Genomic DNA, 25,468 nt, shown 5'->3' with positions numbered 1-25,468 from the left:
TAAAGGCTTTAGAGAGGGTGCAGAAAAGATTTTCGAGACTGGTTCCAGGAATACGAGATTTCAGTTACACGATTAGATTTGAGAAGCTAGATCCTCTGCAAGATTGAGTGGCGATTTGATAGGGTGTTCACATTCATAGGAATCTAGACCGAGTAGTTGTTCCTATTAGCATACGGGTTGGGACCAGAGGAGACATATTAAAAGTGATTGCCAAAGATGACATGAGGAAAATCTGTTATGTAGCAGTTGGCAATGATCTGAAAGAGTGATGGGGACAAATTCAATCATGGATTTCAAAAGGGAATCGAAAAAGCACCTGATAGGAAAATAATTACAGGGCTATCCAAGGAGGGGGACTCGGTATATAGCTCTTGCAGAGTCCCGGTATGGATTTGGCATTTTGTGCAGTAACCATTCTATGATTCTATTAACATTTCTACGCTTGTATCCAAGCTGTAGTAAAGAAGGAGACAGATCCTTGTATTTAAGTTCTACCGTTTCACTTCAAAGTGTCTCGATGGGATTTGGCAGCTTTTGCATGAATGAGAAGGACTTGCATTTATATTGTGTCTTCCATGACTACCGGGTGTCCCAAAGCATTCTTTACAGGCAGCAAAGTACTTTTGAAGCGTAGTCACTATTGTGATGTAGGAAACGTGGTAACCAAGTTGTACACAGCAAATTCCAACAACTTTTATAATGTGACATTTTTAGTCCAACAATTTCCATAATGTTCCAAGGGTTAACTCACTCGACATTTTTAAAAGGTGTTATGTTTGTTGTTAAGTAGGGGTGGCACGGTGGCACAGTGTTTAGCATTTTGCTGCCTCTCGGTGCGAGGTCACAGGTTCAATACCGGCCCTGGGTCACTGTCTGTGTGGTGTTTGCACATTCTGCCCATGTTTGCGTGGGTTTCACCCCCACAAAAAGATGTGCAGGGTAGGTGGATTGGCTATGCTAAAGTGCCCCTTTCATTGGGGAAAAAAATAATTGGGGATTCTAAATTTATTATAAAAAATGTTTGTTGTTAAATGTTCTGTGTAATAATTGCATTACTAAATATAGATACAATAATAAGTAACTAGTTCCAAGAATAAATTAACTGTTTATTCATGCTCTGGTTTATTACATATTACCTATCTTTGCTTATGGGTAAACTAGAACGTGACATTTTTGTTAATTTTTCTATTTTGCAGTAATCCATGTGAAAGAGCCAAATGGAGCAAATAATCCGCATCTGTCAGGGCAAATGTCCGCTTTGGATGTTACTGGGATCATCTGTCAATTAGAAAAATCACTGGGCAGTGCATTGTCAGTCATCTTAGAAACAGAAATGAAATCAGTGTATGAAGATCTCTGGACAGAGGTAAAAATTGTTTTGCTGCAGAGATTGTATAGAGAGAAATTTTTCAAAACCTATTTTGAAAAATCATACCAGTGAATAAACAAACAATATCCTTTTTATGTTCCTTTGAAATCTAATGAACCTAGGTTTGGTTAGTATGGGCATGGTGGAACATATTGAAATGGAATAAATACTGAATTTCATGATATTTTCTCCAATTTCTTCCAATATTTTCCAAATGTTTGAAGAGAGAATCTCAGTGGTCAACTGTTTGGAAATATCTTTAAAACTGAATTTCGGCAGGCATTCCACCAGAATGATGGGAGACTGGAGGAAATTATAAGCCCCAAAATATTTTTTGACTTTTAAGCCTAGAATGATTCTGGGCTTTATTTTTCTGATAATGAATCATCCTTTTGTATATTGTTGCAGATAATCTATGTTTTGATCAGAGCTATATCCATATATAACTTCTATCTGAGGACCATAGCTTCTGCGTGAAGCATTATTGATGTGTGCCTAGATTGGTTAAATAATAGGTCAAAGCAATGATGATGTAATTGTTGCGATCTGTTTCTGATCCTGATATTAGATACTGTTTGTGAAGCCTCCTTGGTCCTTGGAAGACGTATTGCAATGTGTGAAGAAACACTGGTTTGCTGTGTTTGGCCTAATTGTGAAAAGAAATTTGCAGTCATCTGTGGAGACCTTATGTGATCATTTTCAAGTGGGTATGTACAGCAAATTCAATTTTGAATTTTTCAGAGGAGTGGAAAGTAAGTGGTGTAATTAGTGACAAACTTTATTAGATGTTTATCTAATGATTAATTAGATTTTGAATTGCCTTATTTTGCGTAACATAGCAAAATTTTCTTCAGTGTTGTACCGTTCAAAGCACGCAACACTTGCTGCAGTCGACTAAATTTCTTACCATTCCAACCATTCGTTGATGTGTACCTACACAATAGGCAACACACTGCAATCAGTTGAGATGTTTCAGCAACATGTTAAAGTTCTTTTTAACTGCAAGTATTTCATTTTCTTGGGCTAGGATTCCAATAAATATATATTTAGTCTGTACAAAAGTTGTGCACTATAGGCATGACTGAATGAATGGATTTGTCCTCCAAATAATCATCATTTTTGGGTGGTATTTTCCATATTTGGACACTATTTCAGATTTTTCAATTGTATGACTCCGATGTGCCTGCATCTTTTAAAAAAATATTTTTATTAACCATATTTTCTTAATTTTTGCGGTAAAAGAAACCAAAAACAACAATGCCAACAATATAAAACCTAAGACATAGGCTCATAGAACGAAAGCAACTCCTCCCTTAGCATTCAACAGCAACCAACTCCCAAAAGTGCATAATAAACAAACCTCCCCCCCCCCCCAACTCAAACTTCATCTTTTCCAAGCGCAAAAACTTCAGCAGGTCCCCCTGCCTCGCCGAGGCACAGGGCAGAGAAGCTGATCTCCACCCCACAGGACCTGCCTATGAACAATCAGCGAGACAAAGGCTAAAAAGTCTGCCCCCGGCTGCAACTCATGCCAGTCCAACATTCCAAAAATGGCTTCTAGGGGACCAGGCTCCAAATCCGTATGCAAACCCTCTGAGATAGTATTAAATACTTCCCGCCAATACCTTTCCAGCTTCGGGCAGGACCAAAACATATGAATATCGTTTGCGGGGCCCTTCCCATATCGCTTAGAAACATCCTCCACCCCTTTAAACAGCTGGCTCATCTTTGATTTTGTGAGGTGTGCCCTATACACAACCTGCAATTGTATCAGCCCCAACCTCACGCACAAGACTGAGGCGTTCATCCTTCACAGCACCTCACACCACAGTCCCTTTTCCATCAGTTACAGATGTTTGCTGATAGTGCCGCAAGGGCTATTAGATTATTACTGTATTAATAGATAACTGCTTTTCACAATCCTCAGTTATCCCAACGACAGAGTGGGGTGGGTGGGTGTTGTAAGTTCAGTTTGATTGTCAGCTCAATTAACAGATTAGCTGCCCTTGATGTGTATGATTATAAATCTGTTTGTTTTGATCAAGGACTATATGAAACATTAAAGTTTTGAATGGGACTATTTGTGCATTATAGTAAAAGCTGTAAAAGCGATTTAGATCTTTATTTTATTTCACCAACATGACTCCTGAGGTATGCCTATGGTGGATACTGGATGAGTTGCCATGGCGGGTGTAAGGACCAAGGGTGATAGGTGGGCATTAAGTTGGCATGGGGATATAAGAGGCCATGGGGCAGGGCAAGAGTTGGCATAGGAGTTATGAGGGACCGTGGAGGGAATTAATTTGGGGACCAGGGGAGTAGGTAGTGGGGTGGTAATGAGATACGAGCGATGAGGGCTAAAGAGTCTAAAATATTTTTAAAAATATGTTTTATTGACATTTTTTTCCCAAACAACAATTTTTCCCCTCTTACAAAGCAAACACAACAATAACAATACAGAAATTTTTAACAATACACAAGTAACAAAACCCCTTTATCTTTGACCTAAACTAAACTAAACCCCCCCCCTTCCCCCTGGGTTGCTGCTGGTCATCTGTCTTCCCTCTAACGTTCCCCTAGGTAGTCGAGAAATGGCTGCCACCGCCTGGTGAACCCTTGAGCCGATCCTCTTAGGGCAAACTTTATCTGCTCCAGTTTAATGAACCCCGCCATATCATTTACCCAGGCCTCCAGTCCGGGGGGTTTCGCCTCCTTCCACATGAGTAGGATCCTACGCCGGGCTACTAGGGATGCAAAGGCCACAACGTCGGCCTCTTTCGCCTCCTGCACTCCCAGCTCTTCCGCAACTCCAAATAGAGCTAACCCCCAGCCTGGTTTGACCCGGGCCTTCACCACCTGTGAAATCACTCCCGTCACTCCCTTCCAATACCCTTCCAGTGCCGGGCACGCCCAAAACATATGTGCGTGGTTTGCCGGGCTCCCGCCACACCTCCCACATTTGTCCTCCACTCCAAAGAACCTGCTCAATCTTGCTCCCGTTATGTGTGCTCTATGTAGCACCTTAAATTGAATCAGTCTAAGCCTGGCGCATGAGGAAGAGGAATTTACCCTGCTTAGGGCATCAGCCCACATACCCTCCTCTATCTCCTCCCCTAATTCTTCTTCCCACTTTCCTTTTAGTTTGCCCACCGACTCCTCCCCCTCTTCCCTCATCTCTCTATAAATCTCTGACACCTTGCCCTCTCCGACCCACACCCCTGAAAGCACCCTGTCCTGTATCCCCTGTGTCGGGAGCAACGGAAATTCCCTCACCTGTTGTCTAGTAAACGCCCTCACCTGCATATATCTCAAGAAATTTCCCCGGGGCAACTTATACTTTTCCTCCAATGCTCCCAAGCTCGCAAAAGTCCCATCTATAAATAAATCTCCCACCCTCCTAATTCCCAACTGGTACCAGCTCTGAAATCCTCCATCCATTCTTCCTGGGGCGAACCTATGGTTGTTCCTGATAGGGGACCCCACCAGGGCTCCCCGCACCCCTCTCTGTCGCCTCCACTGTCCCCAGATATTCAGTGTTGCCGCCACCACCGGGTTCGTGGTAAACCTTTTAGGTGAGAACGGTAGCGGCGCCATTACCAGCGCCTCTAAACTCGTCGCTTTACAGGACTTTCTCTCCAGTCTTTTCCACGCCGCTCCCTCACCCTCCATCATCCATCTACGTATCATTGCCACATTGGCGGCCCAATAGTAATCGCCCAAGTTCGGTAGTGCCAATCCTCCTCTGTCCCTACTACGCTGAAGGAACCCCCTCCTTACTCTCGGGACTTTCCCTGCCCACACGAAGCTCGTGATGCTCCTGTCTATTTTATTAAAAAAGGTTTTGGTGATTAATATAGGGAGACATTGAAATACAAATAAGAACCTCGGGAGGACCATCATCTTAATTGCTTGCACCCTGCCCGCCAGCGATAGAGGCTGCATGTCCCACCTCTTGAAGTCCTCCTCCATTTGTTCTACCAGCCGTGTCAGATTAAGTCTGTGCAAGGTTCCCCAGCTCCTAGCGATCTGAATCCCCAGGTATCGGAAGTTTCTTTCCACTTTCCTTAGCGGCAAGCCTTCTATCTCTCTACTCTGGTCCCCTGGATGTATCACAAATAATTCACTCTTCCCCATGTTTAGCCTATACCCCGAGAATTCCCCGAACCCCCTCAAAATTCGCATAACCTCTATCATCCCCCCTGCTGGGTCCGACACGTATAACAATAGGTCATCTGCGTATAACGAGACTCGGTGTTCTTCTCCCCCTCTAATCACCCCTCTCCATTTCCTGGAGTCTCTCAACGCCATGGCCAGAGGTTCAATTGCCAACGCGAACAACAATGGAGACAGCGGGCATCCCTGTTTTGTTCCCCTATATAGTCGGAAATACTCCGATCTATGTCGACCTGTAACTACGCTTGCCGTTGGAGCCCCATAAAGAAGTCTAACCCAGCTAATAAACCCGTTCCCAAACCCAAACCTCCTTAACACTTCCCATAAGTACTCCCACTCCACCCTATCAAATGCCTTCTCTGCGTCCATTGCCGCCACTATCTCTGCCTCCCCCTCCACTGGGGGCATCATTATCACCCCTAATAGTCGTCGCACGTTAACATTCAGTTGTCTCCCTTTTACGAACCCTCTCTGGTCTTCGTGCACCACCCCCGGGACACAGTCCTCTATCCTCGATGCCAGTACCTTTGCCAGCAATTTGGCGTCCACGTTCAATAGTGAAATAGGTCTATAGGTCCCACACTGCAACGGATCTTTGTCCCTCTTCAAAATTAGCGATATCGTCGCCTCCGACATCGTCGGGGGTAGAGTCCCCCCTTCCCTGGCCTCATTGAACGTCCTCGCCATCAACGGGGCCAACAAATCCACATATTTTCTGTAATATTCCACCGGGAACCCGTCTGGCCCCGGGGCCTTCCCTGCTTGCATGCTTCCCAGTCCCTTAATGACCTCGTCCACCTCAATCGGTGCCCCCAGGCCTACCACCTCCTGCTCCTCCACTTTCGGGAACCTCAATTGGTCCAGGAACTGCCGCATCCCCTCCTCTCCCTCTGGGGGTTGAGACCTATACAGTTCCTCATAAAAGGTCTTGAACACCTCATTTATCTTTCCTGCCCTTCGCACCGTGTCTCCCCTTTCGTCTCTAATTCCTCCTATCTCCCTCGCTGCTGCCCTCTTTCGCAATTGATGAGCCAACAGGCGACTAGCCTTTTCCCCATATTCATACCTCCTCCCCTGTGCCTTCCTCCACAGTACCTCCGCCTTTCTGGTGGTCAGAAGGTCAAACTCCGTCTGGAGTCGTCTCCTCTCCCTGTACAATTCCTCCTCCGGGGTCTCTGCAAATTCCCTGTCCACCCTTAAAATCTCCCCCAGTAATCTTTCCCTTTCCTTGGCCTCTGTTTTCCTTTTGTGGGCCCCAATAGAGATCAGCTCTCCTCTGACCACCGCTTTTAGTGCTTTTCAAACCACTCCCACAGGGACCTCGCCGTCGTCATTGACCTCCAGGTATCTCTCAATACACCCCCGCACTCTTGCACACACTCCCTCATCCGCCATCAGTCCCACATCTAATCGCCAGAGTGTTCTCTGCTCCCTTTCCTCTCCTAATTCCAGGTCCACCCAATATGGGGCATGATCCGAAACCGCTATGGCTGAGTACTCAGCTTCTTCCACCCTGGAGATCAATGACCTTCCCAAAACAAAAAAATCTATCCGGGAGTACACTTTATGGACATGGGAGAAGAAGGAAAACTCCCTAGCCCTAGGTCTAAGAAATCGCCATGGATCCACTCCCCCCATTTGGTCCATAAACCCCTTAAGTACCTTGGCCGCTGCCGGCCTTCTTCCGGTCCTTGAGCTGGATCTAACTAGCCCCGGGTCCAGCACCGTATTAAAGTCCCCTCCTAAAATCAAGTTTCCTACCTCCAGGTCCGGTATACGCCCCAGCATCCGTCTCATAAATCCCGCATCGTCCCAGTTTGGGGCATACACATTAACCAACACGACCTCCATTCCCTCCAGCCTGCCACTCACCATTACATATCTACCTCCGCTATCTGCTACGATGTTCTTTGCTTCAAATGCTACCCGTTTCCCCACCAAAATGGCCACCCCTCTATTCTTTGCGTCCAGTCCTGAGTGGAACACCTGTCCCACCCATCCTTTCCTTAACCTAACTTGGTCCGCCACCTTTAAGTGCGTCTCTTGGAGCATAACCACGTCTGCCCTTAGTCCTTTCAAATGCGCGAGCACTCGGGCCCTTTTTATCGGTCCGTTCAGGCCTCTCACGTTCCACGTGATCAGCCTCACTAGGGGGCTACCTGCCCCCCCTCCCGTGTCGACTAGCCATTACCTTCTCTAGGCCAGTCCCATGTCCCGCCTCCGCGCTCCCGCTCGCTCCCCCAGCGTTGCACACCATCCCCGCCCACCCACTCTTTAGCCATTTCCTTTTGGATTTCCGCAGCAGCAACCCAGTTGTTCCCCCCCCCCCCCGCTAGATCTCTTTCTAGCATGATTGCTCCCCCATATTACTTCCGTAAGTCAGCTGACTTCAACTGACCCCGGCTACTCCTGCTCACTCCTCGACCCCCCCCGTGTGGGGAACTCCCATCCGCCTTGCGCCTGTCTTCCCGCCTTATTCTTTCTGGCGCGGGAGCATCCCTTTACCTGACCCGCCTCTTATGGCGCAGCTCCCTTTCCCCTCCCCCTCCCCTTCCCCATTCTCCAACTATGTCCCGTCTTTCCCCCCTCACCGGCGCCCACATTTCCCCAATGTCTCCCCCCTTCCCAATTTACTTCTCAATTAACTTCAACCATAACATGAACAATAACATTTCCTGCAGCATCAGTCCCTCAGTTCCGATCCAATTTCTCTTCTTTGATGAAGGTCCATGCTTCCTCCGCCGTCTCGAAATAATGGTGTCTCTCCTGATACGTGACCCATAGTCTTGCCGGCTGCAGCATCCCGAACTTCACCTTCCTTTTATGCAACACCTCTTTGGCTCGGTTGAAGCTCGCCCTCCTTCTCGCCACCTCCGCACTCCAATCCTGGTATACCCGTACCACTGCATTCTCCCATCTGCTACTCCGCACCTTTTTAGCCCATCTCAGGACCTCTTCTCTATCCTTAAAGCGGTAAAATCGCACGATTATCGCCCTGGGTGGTTCTCCCGCTTTTGGTCTTCTCGCCGGAATCCGATTTGCCCACTCCACCTCCAAGGGGCCCGTAGGGGCCTCAGCACCCATCAGTGAGCTCAGCATCGTACTTGCGTACGCTCCACAGTCCACTCCTTCCACACCCTCAGGGAGACCCAGTATCCGAAGGTTCTTCCTTCGCGCTCCATTTTCTAGGGCTTCGATCCTTTCAGTACACTTTTTATGAAGTGCCTCGTGCGTCTGTGCCTTAACCGCCAGGCCCAGGATCTCGTCCTCAATATCTGTCACCTTCTGCTCCACCACGCGGAGCTCTGTCTCCTGGGTCTTTAATGTCTCCTTGAGCCCCTCAATTGCCTGTAGCAACGGGGTCAGTACCTCCCTCTTCAGCAGCTCCACGCACCGTCTCACAATTTCATCCTGCTCAGGCCCCCATGTCGCCTGCGCTTTCTCCGCCGCCATCTTGTACTCTCTTTCTGACCCTTTGGTCGACGATTCCTCGCGCTGCAGCCGCCGCCGCCGGTTTTTTCCCTCCTTCGTTTGGGGGGGGACTCTCTTCTCACACACCCCACACCGGGTTGCGTCGTCGAAAAATTCCCCGTTGGGGCTCTTAAAAGAGCCCGAAGGTCCATCGGAGCTTGAGCCGCCGAAGCCTGCGGCTAGCTAGGCATCACCGCAACCGGAAGTCCCTTCAGTGGCCTTGATGAGGTCTTTTCACAGTTGTTCCCTCTGCTGCTAGAATTCACCTTTGATACAGGCCCTCAGGTCAGCTTGCAGCTTTAAGCTTGCCCTTCCCCCGCCTGCATGCTGGAAGAGGCCCTGTTTATCCTGCAGTTGCAGCCAAATCTTTTACTGTTTCTGCCGTGTCTGGCAACCCAGAGACATACCCTTCCTGGGGGACACTGTCGGGGGAATATTACTGCCTTCTACCCACACCGGGAAATGTCAAACAAATGCCGTGGGGGCCCTGTAAAAGAGCCAAAAAGTCCGTTCCAAGCAGGAGCTGCCGAATATGCGACCTAGCTCTGCATAGCCGCACCCGGAAGTCTCAAAAGAGTCTAAATTTTAACAAATCAACTGAGACAAAGTGTCAAAGAACAAAAGCCTGCCTTTTAAACAGCCCGTCTTGGCACCCGGCAGCCCATGTGAGCACTCCAATCTGTGTCTAGGGCAGGGGCTCGACTCCATCCCGTACCAGCCTCCCCGAACAGGCGCCGGAATGTGGCGACTAGGGGCTTTTCACAGTAACTTCATTGAAGCCTACTCGTGACAATAAGCGATTTTCATTTCATTCATTTCATTCATCCACACCCACCTACCAAAGTTAAAATTGCACCATTTGAGACACGTCATCCCAAGATTTGTGCCAAAGTGCGTAATTTTCTGTCTTGAGCTACTTACCTCAGAAGCAAATATCCAACTGGTAATCTTGGACGCAACACAATCTCAAAGAGACCTCACTTATTCCCCTCTCCAACCAGGATAGTTACTATTTGCTGATGAGACTGATAAATTATTAATAAGCAACCTACTATCTAAAACAATAAAACATTAACACAGCTACACAAACTTGAATCTGGATAACTCTAGTATAGAAGATGACATTGACATTCTTTCAGTTAAATATATAATTGGAATTTGAGTCCTTGTTCTGCTCCTTTAACAAATATCAGCAATAGAATTTATTTTGGATTCAATATTTTGGATTTCAGAAGGTAACCAAAGTGCAGCATGGTGGCACAGTGGTTAGCACTGCTGCATCTCAGCGCCAGTGACCCAGGTTGAATTCCGGCCTTGGGTGACTGTGTGGAGTTTACACTTTCTTCCCATGTCTGCGTGGGTTTCCTCCGGGTGCTCTGATTTCCTCTCAGTCCAAAGATGTGCAAGTTAGGTGGATTGTCCATGACCCATATACGGGAGTTACGCAGATAGGGAGGGGAGTGGGCCGAGGTAGGGTACTCTTTCAGAAGGTCGGTGCAGATGGGTTCAATGGCCTCCTTCACTGTGGGATTCTATAAAATAGATGCGGAGGCAGCTCAAGTTTCTGGTGTCAGTTGAAGTGTTTGTCCATTTTTTCTCTCTACCTTGCAATTTTTCCATGTCAAACAATATTCTTTATAATGCGTTTCTTTACTGATTCTTTTGATTTAATTCCCCTTATTTGGAAATCCCAGGATGCACAGCAAGATGTTAGCACTGGTAAGGGTGGGGCGAGTGTGTGGTGTGGGGTGGGAAGTGTGGTGATGGTCCTCGGTCTGAATTTTTTTTAGTGTGGACTGGATGAGCTTTGCGTTTGGTGGTACGAGAGTGGGATTGGTTGTTGCCATGTTTAATGGGTTCAAACCCAGTTAGATTGAGGTTTTGTTTTGCTGTACATGGGAAAATGACTAAGTGGGTGCTTAATCTTTGGATTAGTTTCTTAACTGAAAATAACATTTTGTTGCAAGTCTCACTTTCACGTTCTGTAGCTAAACTCAAACGGAATATTCATTCCCATCTACAAGTGCAGTTGCTGTGGGCAATTGTTGGCCCACTAACAAAATCATAATTTTGGTAAACGTTTACAAAGGGCTGTGGGAGGTTTTATGGATCATGCAAGTCTAAGCAATTAATAATTGTTTTGATTCTAGCTGCAGTGTCCTCAATGTCAAGCTTAAGCTTTGCATTATTGTCTGGGTTTCTGGCATAGGTTGTTTAGTGCTGAGGTAATAATTGAATGCACCACCTTCAGGGATCATTTTTATATCATTTAATTAGATTTTGATGGACGGGATTGTTTTTGAATATAAAGTAACACGATAAAGGTGAGAGGAATTAAAATTCAAGTGATAGAAAGCAAATTTATTCAGTGGAAATTATCTGGCTGCAGTTTGAGTTCAAATGATTCTCTAACAAACCTTCTCTAACAAACCTTCTCTCAGAAGTTGTTTCTGTATACGGTAGTTGTTAACCGTAAACACATATCTAGGTTATTTGTACATTTTTTAAAGAAGACTCATTTACATCTCCCGAGTACATTTCTTACATTTGTTGTTTACTTAACTTTTTTAAAATACTTTTCACTTAATGATTTTCTAAACCGGATTTAGGGGTTGTAAGCAAGGCATGATATTCCTTCTGCACTGTAAATTCTATGTCTATGTCTATTCTCATATCTCCAAGGTTGCTTCAAGTTTTTTCCCCTGGAAACCTGACCCCAGGCAAGTTTTAAATGGATCCTTTATTTTCAATATTAAAAAGGCTTGCATCTTTATTGACAGTCCCTGAAAAGTGGTTGGTGCAATGAACATTGTTGCACCTTTGCATGCATTAAATCCTCCTTCTGGTATAGAATCATAGAGTTTCATAGACTTACAGTGCAGAAGGAGGCAATTTGGCTCATCGAGTCTGCACTGACCCTTGGAAAGAATATCCTCCCTAAGCCCACACCCCCACCCTATCCCAGTAACCTCACCCAACCCAACACTAAGGGCAATTTAGCATGGCCAATCCACCTAACCTGCACATTTCTGGACTGTGGGAGAAAACCCACGCAGACACGGGGAGAAAGTGCAAACTCCGCACAGTCAGTGACCCAAGCCGGGAATCAAAACCGGGACCCTGGAGCTGTGAAGCAACTGTGCTAACCATTGTGCCCCCCTTTGTGTTATCTTTATCCAGTGTGAGATAATAATTGTGTATGGGCTTTGGCACACGCAGCCAACGTGAAAGATTGGGGAAGGTTGGGAATACCTCCGCGTTCTCTCAACAAAGTTCTCTCGACAAATGCGTGGGTTTTCTCCGGGTGCTCTGGTTTCCTCCCACAAGTCCCGAAAGATGTGCTTATTAGGTGAATTGGACATTTTGAATTCTCCCTCAGTGTACCCGAACAGGTGCCGGAGTGTGGCGACTAGAGGATTTTCACAGTAACTTCATTGCAGTGTTAATTTAAGCCTACTTGTGACAACAGTAAAGATTATTATTATTATGTTAAAAGAAATCTCACATTGTACTTCTTTGATTATTTTCATTATGGGTACAGTAGCAGAGTGGTAATGTTACTGGACTAGTGATCTACAGGCCTGGATTAAGGCTCCCAAACAATTAATTATTAAACAGGAATAAAATGCTCGTCCCACGATCATGTAACTACAGGATTGTCATAAAAACACATCTAGTTCACTAATGTCCTTCAGGAAAGGAAATCTGCTATTTTTACTTGGTCTGACCCATAGCAATATGATTGACTCTTAATTACTCGCTGAAATGGCCCAGCAAGCTGTTCAGTTGCATCAAACAGCTAAAGAAAAATTGAATAAAAGCGAAACCAGCGAGGACACCCGAAACGACAATGACATATCATCTTTTTCACTAATATCTGGGGACTTCTACCAAATGGAGTGTTGTTCCACAGACTAGTCAAGCAACATAGCCATACGCACTGAATCATACCTTACAGCATGTCTCAAAACGATCACCATTCTGTGTATGTTTTTATCCACCAGAGGTGGCAACACATTGGGAGGAAGTGGTCCTGGCAATCCTCAACATTGATTCTGAATTGCATGAGGTTTTGTGGCATCATGTAAAACACGGACAAGGAAACCTCCTGCTAATTAGTATCTATTGCTCTCCTTCCATTGATGGAACAGTGCTCCTCTTTGTTCAACACTACTTGAGAGAAATCCTGAGGGAAGCAAGAGCACAGAATGCACTCTGATTGAAAGACTTCAATAATACCCATCATTAAGAGTGGCTCTATAGCACCACTACTGACTGAGCTGGCCAAATTCTGAAGGACATATCCGCCAGATTGAACCAGTGGCAGGCAAAGAGAGAACCAACGAGGGGGACACATCTATCTACCTGCCGCAGATGTATCTGTCCGCAACAGCATTGGTTGGAAAGACCCCTGAACAATCCTTGTGGAGAGAGAAATTCTATCTTCACACCGAGGACATCCTCCATTGTATTGTGTGGCACTACCACCATTCTATATAGCAGTGTTTTTCAAACTTTTTTGCCTGGGACCCATTTTTACCAACCGGCTATGCTTCGTGACCCACTCTGGCGAACCTTCGTGGCCCATGCCGGCCCAAACTTCTCAACCCACCATTATTACTTATCTTTAATGTGACAGGTGAGTCTGCTTGGTTTTCATGACCTCACTTGTCTTGTTATTCAATGTTACATTTATGATGGTGACTTCAGCTGATGAGTTAAGATCTCACTGTATATCCGTTGAAAAAAATAGAGGTTTGTCCTCAAATTCGCCTTGAAGTCTTTGAAGCTTTGATGGTTTTAAACTTTCATTTGCCGATGCTTCCCTGCATATAGCACATATGAACTTTGAATCCTGATTTGCATTGGCGCATCCATACCCCAAGAAATCTTTATGCTGCTTTGTTCTTGTTTTCAGCTTCTTCATGGGGTTGTTCACCATAGGCCCTGTAATTCACACCAACACTGCTGGCAGCTGCCAAATGGAAAAATCTCTCTTGCGCCCGGAATGTGTGATGTCAGCATACCTTGACCTGCTCTTTGACACCGCTCCAGGCAGGAAGATTCCAGCGATTCAAAAAATAAAAATCTGCATGCTGACGTCAGGAGGAGGCGTTCTGCCCAGCTGGGCAATGCCGGGGACATGCATGCATGGCACACATTCTGAAAGCCAGTCGCGGCCGGTATTTTTAAAAGCCGGTCGTGCCTTTGGGCACTACTTTCCACAATTGGGAATGCGCAGCACATGGCCCCATGATAGGGAACTCTGCAACGCATGTCCCCGCAACCCTCCCAATACTCACCCACAGATCGTGACCCTGATTTTGAAATAGCTGCTGTATAGGATAGATTCAGATCTGGCATTTCAAAACTGAGCATCCATGAGGTACTGTGAGCAACCGCAGTAGCAGAGTATATTCAATCACAATCTGTAACGGTACGACCTGGCACATTTCTCACTCTACCATTGCCATCAAGCCAGGTGACAACCCTGGTTCCATGGAGAGTGCAGGAAAGCAGGCAGGAGCAGCTCATAAAAATCTAGTCATTTTCAGCCAGATGTGCAGAGTGAATGATCCATTTCGGCCTCCATCTGAGATGCTGAGTGTTATAGATGCTCGTCTTCAACCAATTTCATGTGGTTTCAAGAAATGGCAGAAGGCACTGAAAACAGTGGAGTCTGACAACATCTTGGCTGTAGTACTGAAGACTTGAGCTCCAGAACTAGCTGTGCTCTTCCACAACCTTTTCCAGCTCAGCTACAACTACTTAACAGTGTGAAAAATTGCCCATGTTTGTTCTGTCTACAAATAGCAGAACCTATACAATCCAACTGATGAATTACCATCCCATCAGTTAACTCTTAAAGGTCAGCAAAATTATAGAAGTTTTCTCAACAGTGCTATTGTGTGAATCCCCAAGAGAAGGAAAAAAAGCTTTCCTTAGTAAGTAGTCAGAGGCTGGAAACTCCAGTTCCCAGTGGGACTCAAGGGGCAAAATTCTCCCGAAATGGCGCGATGTCCGCCGACTGGTGCCCAAAACGGCGCCAATCAGACGGGCATCGCGCCGCCCCAAAGGTGCGGAATGCTCCGCATCTTTGGGGGCCGAGCCCCAACATTGAGGGGCTAGGCCGACACCGGAGGAATTTCAGCCACGCCAGCTGGCGGAAACAGCCTTTGTTGCCCCGCCAGCTGGCGCAGAAATGACATCCCCGGGCGGCGCATGCGCGGAAGCGTCAGCGGCCGCTGACAGTTTCCCACGCATGCGCAGTGGAGGGAGTCTCTTCCGCCTCCGCCATGGTGGAGACCGTGGCGGAGGCGGAAGGGAAAGAGTGCCCCCACGGCACAGGCCCGCCCGCGGATCGGTGGGCCCCGATCGCGGGCCAGGCCACCGTGGGGGCACCCCCCGGGGCCAGATCGCCCCGCGCCCCCCCCAGCACCCCGGAGCCCGCCCATGCCGCCTTGTCCCGCCGTTCAAAAGGTGGTTTAATCCACGCCGGCGGGACAGGCAATTTATCAGCGGGACATCGGCCCATTCGGGCCGGAGAATCGAGTGGGGGGGCCCGCCAACCGGCGCGGCCCGATTCCCGCCCCCGCCGAATATCCGGTACCGGAAACTTCGGCAACCGGCGGGAGCGGGATTCACGGCAACCCCCGGCGATTCTCCAACCCGGCGGGGGGGGTTGGAGAATGACGCCCAAGGTTTCTGTGCATGCACGAGATGTAGAATGGTCGCACATGCACAGCTTTCCTTTGTTTACATGTTCAGATCTTTTGCATATGCGCCAACCATGGAATGGCCACACGTGCAGTTTGTTGATTTGTATGCCTTCAGGCTGGGAAATGTCCCTGCACACATGCACAGTCCATTTTTTGATTTCTTCCACTCCGAAACTGGCTCTACATGCTTGCACAGAAGAAAGAGAAAAACAAAGTAAAATGGCATGAAATTGAAGATCAGTTGACCTGAAGAACGCCGCTCCAGAGAAGGTGTCCCAAGGAGCAGGGCACAAGAGGGGGATAGAAAGAAGGTCCCTAACCAAGAAGAAAGTTCAAAACGAGGGAGTGGTGCCTAAAGAGGTCTCAGAAGGAAGCCAAGGGACAAAGACTGGAATCTGAAACGGGTCCTGTTAAGTAAAGTTTAAAAATAAGGAGCAGAGCAGTTGATGAGTTAGAGAGACAGTTGCAGGGAGCAGGCTCCAAGCAAAGTGGGCTTGAGAAAGCCAGAAGATTCGAGGAGGGAGCTGAAGAATAGTGACGTCTTCCTGCGGGCTTTAGAGCAGTGGTGTTCTGTTTGACATGGCCATATATCATGAAAGTGTAACTGGAAGGTGAAGCTTGAGTCAGAAATCTCAGAAAAGGAACTTCATAAGGAGAGATTGAAACCTAGAGATGAATTCTTGTTGAAGATGCTGGAGTGGAAATTATGTTTGGGAGACGGTTCAAAGGCAAGTTCTTCAAGTATGGAGATTAAAAGCCCTCATGAGAAAGACTGAATTTCAGTGCGATCGCTTGGATCACAGTATAACGAGCATCTGGATGAGTTGTTAAGAAATCCATAGAATGTTCCTTAGTGGCCTCTCACTTGGGTGTGGTTTGTCTGTCCATAGTTCCCCTATTAATATACATGTACTCTCCTTACCCTGAATATAGAGTACAAGATAGATACTGCAAATCATGTATCTTTACAAATTTGTTAAGGTATAGTTGAAGGTGCAGTGTGATTTGACTGTTACTTGTGTTTGGTATTGAAATCTTTCCAACCTTTTTGTCTCGTGTAATATAGTTCAGTTTTCCTGTTTAATAAATGCTTTAATCTTTTTATTAAAAGACACTAGCAGACTCCTGTGAATCTGCTCAGTGACTGCCCTCCAAGTTGCAGGAGGCCTTTTAAGGCTCCCAAGACATTTGGTGCGAGACATCGCTATATCCTTAGCCTAGTATCCTAGACCCAACCAGCTCCAGTTGTTTCATCAATTACCTTATTGCCAACACAGGTCAAAAGTGGGTATGTTGGCTGACAATTGCACATTGTTCAGCACTATTCAGGACTCTGATATTGAATGCAGCAGGATCAAAACGACATTCAGGCTTTGGCTGATAAGAGGCAAGTAATATTTGAGCCAAGCAAATTTCAGGCATTGAATCTCTCCAAAGGGAGAGAGAAGCTAACCATCTCCGCTTGACATTACCAATGCTGAATCCTTCAGCATCAGTGTCCTGGGGATTACCATTCACCGTCAACTTAACTGGACCAGACACATAACTATTGTGGCTACAAGAGCAGGTCAGAGGTTTGAATTTGGTGATGCATAATTCACCTCCTGACTCCACAAAGTTTATAATAACATCTACAAGAGAAAATCGGGAGTGTAAAACGGGAATACTCTCGACTTGCCTGGAATGTACTCAATAAAAACTCGAAACCATCCTGCTTGATTGGCATCTCTTCCGAATTCATATCTTCCATCACTGGCACATAGTACCATCAGTGTGAACGCCTCAGAAAGATACACTGTGGCAACTTGACAAGGCTCCTTTTGGGGGGGGGTTTGCACAGCCAGTGTGTTAATTGTGCTACCACCTACACACTTTAAAAGAATTTCAACAGTGAGAACTTGTATTTATTTGGCACTATTAATTTAATAAAATGTCCCAAGTCAATTCACCAAAAAAGCAAAATTGACACCACTGTGCAAAGGCAATATTGGGATGGATGACCAAGAACTCTGTTAAAGAGGAAATTTTTGAGGATTGTTTAAACAAGGAAGGGGAAGAAGAGGGATTTAGGGAGGACAATCCAAAACTTTGGACTTGGGCAGTTGAAATAATGGCACCAATAATGGAGGAATTAGGCAGAGATGCACAGAAGAATTAAATAAGTGTGTTTATCTTGGAGGGTTGTAGGACTGGAGGAGGTTACAGATATAAAAACAGCGATGTCCTGGAGAGGTTTGTAAACCATTATAAAATTGAGGCATTGCTTGACTGGGAGCCAATGTTTCTTCCGGGTGCTCCGGTTTCCTCCCACAAGTCCCGAAAGACGTGCTTGTTAGATGAATTGGACATTTTGAATTCTCCCTCTGTGTACCCGAACAGGCACCGGAGTGTGGCGACTAGAGGATTTTCACAGTAACTTTGTTGCAGTGTTAATTTAAGCCTACTTGTGACAATAATAAAGATTATTATTAATACGTACGTTAACAAGCACAGGGTGATGGGTGAACAGGACTTGGTGCAAGCAAGGAAATGGGCAACCGTGTTTTGAATAAGTTTATGGAGGATGCATTGTGTGCAGCCTATTCGGAGTACGTTGGAATCACCCGGTCTAGTGGTAATGTAGATGAGGGTAGCAAACCAGCTGAGGCGGAGTCAGGTGATAATATGTCGATAGAAATAATTGACCTTCGTGATAGCATAGATATGTAGCTGGAAGCTGCTCTTGACATCAAGCATGCAACCAAAATTGCGATCAGTCTGGTTCACCACCAAGTTTTACCGAGTATAGTTGAATCTCAGGCTGCAGCATATTGCTAATATTCAATTTTATTCTGTTTATAATGGCAGCTGAAAAGTTAAAGCCACAAGTGGGAAAAAAACAGCTGTACTGTCCAATTTGGTTTACATAGGCATTTAAAGTGTCTTCAAGAAAAATTTAACAATAAATGTTTTTGTACTTATAAATGCACATTTTTATTTAATAGCATTTATTCTCCAGGTGTTTTAGCAATTTGTTCATTGCTTTTGTGAAATGTTATCCAGATGTTGAGGGGAACAAAAACTACTGAACTAATATTTTTAACATTGCCATTATTCTTCTTCTGTGCATTGCATGGGCTTTACACAATAGCTTATTTTTGCAATCATCTGGTCCTACTTACTGCCAACAATAGGACAATATGTCTTCAAACCAACTGCATGTGTCCTACCTGGAGTTCACTGCACCCCATTTTATAGGGTAATTGTCACAGCCCTGGTGATCTAATCCAAATGCCAGGAACGTATATGAGATGAAACAGCTATTTTGTAGAGCTCATTCACTTCCACAATGCTACATGTACATCCAGTGATCTGCTTCCCCCTTCAGTCATCCCCCATGGCTAACATTTGTTTTAAAGGAGTATCTGTGCTTTTAATCTAATATATCTTTTTAACCATCTAGATAAGAGACCATCGTATAACCAATTTACACTTACCTGGATGTTGTCAGAGTCCCAAAAACTGTTACAAGCCTTCTGCTCAAGATCAGATTATGGTGGTGTTCTCCCACACACCTTGGCTGTCATGGATGAGTTGCTGAATAAGGTTTCTGAGGTAACTTTGCATTTTTTAATTGTATGGTCATATGTAATATTGGGATATATGTTACATAATTCACATTTTTCTGGATGAAAACAATAGCAGGGATCATTAACAACCCATTTTTAAGAGGAGTAAATTTGGTAAAATATTAGACTGGGGAGACTCAAGTGGCAAACTCTGAGCCATATGGAACGGAGAGGTCATTATCTTTGAGCACCATCTCTATAGTTCCTCCAAGACAGTCAACACCTCCGTTTAGCAATTCCTCGGATTTTGTTCTTATTTGTTTGCTTCTCCCATGGTGATTGTATAGATGTGGGGGAATGGAATGGAATTAATGGTGTGAGCAGGCTGCAACATGTGGAATGAGACAAATTTGATGGATTAACTGGCCTTTTTTGCATGTTCAGTGTTACCTCAGCATCTCCTTCTTTCTGCAAAGATATAACACTGGATGCAAATTCCTGATATAATAATCCCTATTGTCACAAGTAGGCTTACATTAACACTGCAATGAAGTTACTGTGAAAAGCCCCTAGTCGCCACATTCCGTCCCCTGTTCGGGTACGCTGGGGGAATTCAGAATGTCCAAATTACCTAACAGCACGTGTTTTGGGACTTGTGGGAGAAAACCGGAACACCCGGAGGAAACCCACAGTCACAGGGGGAATGTGCAGACTCTGCACAGATAGTGACCCAAGCCGGGAATCGAACCTGGGACCCTGGCGATGTGAAGCAACAATGCTAACCACTGCACTACCGTGCCGCAATTTTATATAATCAGAATTAGCATACACTGCATTGAATCCCCAAGCAAAGGAGCAGGAAGGAGTTGACACCTGTGGTGAATGGAGCAATGGGGGCAAAGTGCAAACTCCTAAACAACCCTCTTATGGACTGACCTGATTAACACTACACCCCTGTATGCTTCACCCGATGTCAGTGTTATGTAGTTACATTGTGTACCTTGTGTTGCCCTATTATGTATTTTATTTTATTTTATTTTCATGTACTTAATGATTTGTTGAGCTGCTCGCAGAAAAATACTTTTCATTGTATCTCGTTACACGTGACATTAAACAAAAATCCAAATCCATGAATTGATTAGAATAACTAACAGGGAGATGGATGCCTCTAAAGTGGGTAGGAAGGGGTTTGCATAGTGCCTTTGAACTGGTTGGGTATGAGTTAGAGAAGAGCACCTCTATGTTATCTAGTTGGACAGATGGTGAAAAGAACAATTTTGTAATGGGAAGGTTAAGGGTGCCCAGTGACAGGATAGAAAGGTGAAGTTTAGCCCAATGAACTGCATAGGATAAAGAGTGAAAAAAGGAAAGAGGGCATTCTGATTAAAAGGCAAGTGATTGAAAAAGGTTAAGAAAGAATATTATTTCCATTGTGACGAACCTTTAAGTTTCATGAAAGTTAGATTTTTGACAAACTAAGTATTAGTTAAAATAATGGAGTTCCTGTTGACATACCTTTTTAAACTCAAAAAAACACCACAAATAGGTGTACAACAAATGATCGAGGAGCCAGAAAATGATCCATTAATGGGGGTGACTAAAAGCTCGGTCAAATATGTTGGTTTTGATAAGTTTTTTTTTTTAAAGGTGAAGAGAGAGATTTAATAAGTGATTAGTAAGAGTTTGAGCAGCTGAAGGGAGATAGAATGTGTAAGAGGCTGGTGTCAGTTGCAGGAAGTATTCAAGAATTTAGGTTTATGTCCTTGGGGAAGTTAATTGTTCGGGCATGAGATACCAATCTAGGTCAGTAAAGAGCGGAGTAATGGATAAACAGTCCTAGTGCACAAAAAGATACGTGAAGCAGAGTTTTGGGCAAGCAGCTTTCAGAAGCTGGGAAACAAAGGAGAAAATCGAATTAATTTTTTTGTTGCTTTCAATCTCCTAGTTCTTGCAAACATTAGTATTGCATAGCTTTTTGACACTTGAAATGTTGTGATGTGGGTTTAATAAACAACAGTCTCAAGGTGCAAGCCTTGATGCAGAAGACAGACGATATCAGGTTCAAACTGCACTTCAGAAACGAGCATGTAACCCCTCCGAATGTTACAGAACTGATTGTCTGTTCAGTTATCCCATTGCTGTTTGTAGGACTTTGCTGTGCAGCAATTGACTACTGTTTCCCCACGTTACAACGGTAATTACATTTTAAAAGTACTTTGAGAAATCCTGAGATCACGAACAGTGCTTTCTTTCCAAAGCACCAAGGTTAATATTGTACAGTGCAATTTTAATTCCCCAGTAGGACTATTTGAGTATGGTAGTTTAATTCTACCTTTTTCTGTCCTTTCTTGTTACAGTGAAACACATTTGATTTCTTAAAAGGAAATATTCTAAATGTTTTTAATGCCAATATACACACAGTTACTGGTATTTAATGATGCTCCAATGTTTTCTGCTTTCTGCTGTAAATCCACCCTTTAGATACCACTCGTAAACAGATATTTTGACTACAATTTTAACTGTCTCTAACACCCGAAAACTGGAGTGGGGAGTGGGCACTGTTAAAATAATGGGAGTCACTTACCCACTCTAATCTTGCTTCCTTCTTGCAATCTCCCCATACTTAACCTTTTTGAGCAGGGGAACAGGGCATCCACAGGAAGGAAGTAGGTTCCTACTTCAAATATGCAGGTTGTGTCCAATGATGCAATCGGCCTGTTCTGTAATTTCAAGCTGAAAACCGTGTGGGAATTGAGTTGGGAGATCGTATTGGTTCCCTTGTCAGGCAAAACATGCAGGGAATCCTGCTGAGCCAGATGAAACCTTGAAGTTTTAAATTTAATTTTGGGGTTTTAGGTTTTGTAGCCTTGGGACAGGTTCTCCTGCTCCCTCAGCCATGGTCAGACCCTCTACTAATTACCAAGGCACATTCCCACAGGTCCTGGATGTGGCGGTCTCCTGAAAATTTGCACTCATGCCTGCTGATCAAGCTGTCAATTTGGCTGTTTTTGGAGTGGAAGTCTGCCTTTTATTTAAATTATGTACATAATCCCTGGCTAATATATTCTGGAAAGTGCATGGATGTTGATATCTGATAAGGATTAAGGATTGATGGCATCCAGATTCGAATAGTCAAATTTGTGAAGAATGGTAATTTGAGCTAGAAATTGAAAGTTGGGTTACTCCGTACCCACGGAATCACAACTAGGCAAAGTCCGTGCCTCCCCCAGTGAAAGGAGGAAATTGAGAGAAAATGCACACTAATATTTGAGATTTATAGTAAAAAAAAAAATTTCTTTCCTCGGTTATGAAGGGTGGCAGCAAAAATGAACTCCAGTCAAAATCTTCAGTGAAGTCAGAAGAGTCTACTGAAAAGTTGGAAGTTTCAGTTGAGCAGCCTGTGAACCCTGATTCAGGAAGAAATCTAACTCTGGTTCCATTCAACTGTCCCAGTGGGTATCCCATGTCACAGGTGGAAAACTCTCAAGGTGTGAGCAGAAGTCAACAAATCTGGGCCACCTTTGAGAACGTATGGAATATAATAAACAAATACAGGTATGGAAATCCATTGTGTGCTGTTAAATGTACAAGTAATATATTAGTCAAAATAAAACACTGTTTTCATTTAGGCACATTTTTGGTTGTTTCCCAAAGCAGTAATTTTACTCTGTATACTACAATGATATGTATAATGTTGACTGGACTAGAGAACTGAATGATGAACTGTTAACTTGTGTATTAAAGATGGTAAAGACTATGTTATGTTGTAGATAAAGTTGAGGAGATTCTTGTCCGGGGCTGGTTTAGCACAGTGGGCTAAACAGCTGGCTTGTAATGCAGAACAAGGCCAGCAGCGCGGATTCAATTCCCGTACCGGCCTCCCCGAACAGGTACCAGAATTTGGAGACTGGGGGCTTTTTACAGTAACTTCATTAAAGCCTACTTATGACAATAAGCGATTATTATTATTTATTACATGTTTCAAATTGAATATGAAATGTAAACCAAATATAAATGGCATTTACTGAATGACTGAAAAACACACAGACAATTGAACTGGAATTACAAGAATCTACAATGTGCTGATTGACTCACACAGGTTAAAATAGTGAGGATTTTTTTTAATAGTGAGAAATCATGTAAATAAAATATTAATAATAAAGGAATACTTTTGTGCTTGATAAAGTAAATCATCAATAGTTTTTTTGATCTTGTATGAAGGTACTTGAGATTTAATTTTAAATTTTTTTCACCAGCTCGTTAATTTTTGCAACCTTCAACCTTCCTCACAACTCAGTAGCTGTTGTAATTGACAGCAAGCTGCCACTTCCTGAGGAAGCATTTCAGAGCCTGCAGAGGTTGATGCCTGCTGTAAAAGAACTGCTGGCAGGAATTCAAAGGTGAGCATCTGATTTCTCAAGAGGAATGCATAAAGCAATTGGAAAGTCTTTTTAATTTAAAACAATTTGTTCTTGAGTGTTCTAAGGTGCCATTTAACGATGACATTGACAGTAGTATGTTATCTGATGACTCCCAATAATGAACGTTACCAAACTCCCCTTTCTCCCAGTAATGCGATCTAATAATCACACAACAAAGTTGCAGAGCGTTACATAAATCAGTCTATGCACATTCACTTTCTGGGAAATTTGTATTATAATGTAACAAACCTCTGGATTAACTTGTTAGAAAGTGAAGAAACATTTTAAAATTCATATCATTTGTTTCTGGTGTTTTCAGTATAACACATTTTCTATTATTCTAAAAGAAATGTTAAAGATCCTTGCGTACAGAGCGGTAGGGGCCAGTTTAGCCCAATGGGCTAAACAGCTGGCTTGTAATGCAGGACAAGACCAGTAGCGCGGGTTCAATTCCTGTACCGGCCTCTCCGAACAGGCGCCGGAATGTGGCGACTAGGGGCTTCTCACAGTAACTTCATTGAAGCCTACTTGTGACAATAAGCGATTATTATTATTATTAATTTTTGAAAATTGTACGTTAACTCGTCATTCATCAGAAACTGCACCATGAAGCTTAAAGAAAAACAGAAAACCATTAAAATACACAGTAGTCTGTCAGCATCAGGAAAGAGCACAAACAGGTTAAATGTTTTAAACATAGAAATAGGAGCAGAAGGAGGCCATTTGGCCTTTCAAGCTTGCTCCGCCATTCATTATGATCATGGTTGATCATCCAACTTAGTAGCCTGTCCCTTCTCTCCCCTCCCATATCCTTTGATCTATTTAGCCCACAAGAGCTATATGTAACAACTTGAAAGCATAGTATTTTGGCCTCAACTTCTTTTTGTGGTAGCGAATTCCACAGGCTCACCACTCTCTGGGTGAAGAAATTTCTCTTCATCTCAGTCCTAAATGGTTTACCCTGAATCCATAGATTGTGGCCCTTGTTCTTCCCCGCCATCGGAAACATCCTTCCTGTTAGACATTTATAGTTTCTAAGAGATCCCTTCATTCTTCTGAACTCCAGTGAATACAATCCTAACTGACTCAATCTCCCTTTAAAACAAGAACATCTTTCCTCAGATAAGGAGACCAAAACTGCACATATCATTGCAGGTGTGGTCTCACCAAGGCCTTGTATAATTGCAGCAAGTCACGCCTGTTCCTATACCTGTACTCCAATCCTCTCACTATGAAGGCCAATATACCACATTGGCTGCACCTGCATGCTTTCTTTCAGCAATTTGTGTGCAAAGATACCCCGGTCTCATTGCACATTACCCTCTCTCAGTCTATAGCTATTCAGATAATCTGCCTGCCTATTTTTGCTATCAAGTGGATAACTTCACATGTATCCACAATATGCCTCATCTGCATTGCACCTGCCCACTTACTCAACTTGTGCAAATCACACTAAAGCATTTCTGCATCCTCCTCATAGCTCACCATCCCATCCAGCTTTTTGTCATCTGCAAATTTGGAGATATTGCATTAAGTTCTCTCATCTAAATCATTCAAATATATTCTGAATAGCTGGGGTCCTGTCACTGATCCCTGCGGTATCCCACTAGTCACTGCCTGCCATTTGGAAAAAGACCCATTTATTCCTACTTTTAGTTTCCTGTCTGCCAACCAGTTATGCATCACAATACACTACTCCCTAATACCATGTGCTTTACTTTTATATGCTAATCTCTTATGTGGAACTTTGTCGAAAGCCTTTTGAAA

At 44.3% G+C, this 25,468-nt stretch overlaps 1 protein-coding gene across 6 annotated transcripts in view; it reads left to right on the top strand.

Moving 5' to 3' along the window:
- The window catches only part of swt1 (SWT1 RNA endoribonuclease homolog), a 276,175-nt gene that overhangs the window by 171,706 nt on the left and 79,001 nt on the right, over positions 1–25,468 (top strand). For 5 of the 6 annotated variants that reach the window (XM_072511255.1, XM_072511258.1, XM_072511257.1 and 2 more), the window contains 5 exons: positions 1,197–1,366; positions 1,938–2,076; positions 19,175–19,326; positions 22,594–22,835; positions 23,537–23,680. In XM_072511255.1, the coding sequence (XP_072367356.1) occupies positions 1,197–1,366; positions 1,938–2,076; positions 19,175–19,326; positions 22,594–22,835; positions 23,537–23,680 (847 nt within the window). Of the gene's footprint in view, positions 1–1,196; positions 1,367–1,937; positions 2,077–13,017; positions 13,653–19,174; positions 19,327–22,593; positions 22,836–23,536; positions 23,681–25,468 lie in introns of those variants that run through there. The other variant, XR_011948209.1, reaches the window with a different exon arrangement.

This window comes from Scyliorhinus torazame, chromosome 7 (genome assembly GCF_047496885.1).
Source record: "Scyliorhinus torazame isolate Kashiwa2021f chromosome 7, sScyTor2.1, whole genome shotgun sequence".
In the NCBI taxonomy this organism is placed as follows: Eukaryota; Metazoa; Chordata; class Chondrichthyes; order Carcharhiniformes; family Scyliorhinidae; genus Scyliorhinus; species Scyliorhinus torazame.
The sequence above is the reverse complement of the archived record's forward strand: the minus strand, read 5'-3'. Positions and strand labels throughout refer to the sequence as shown.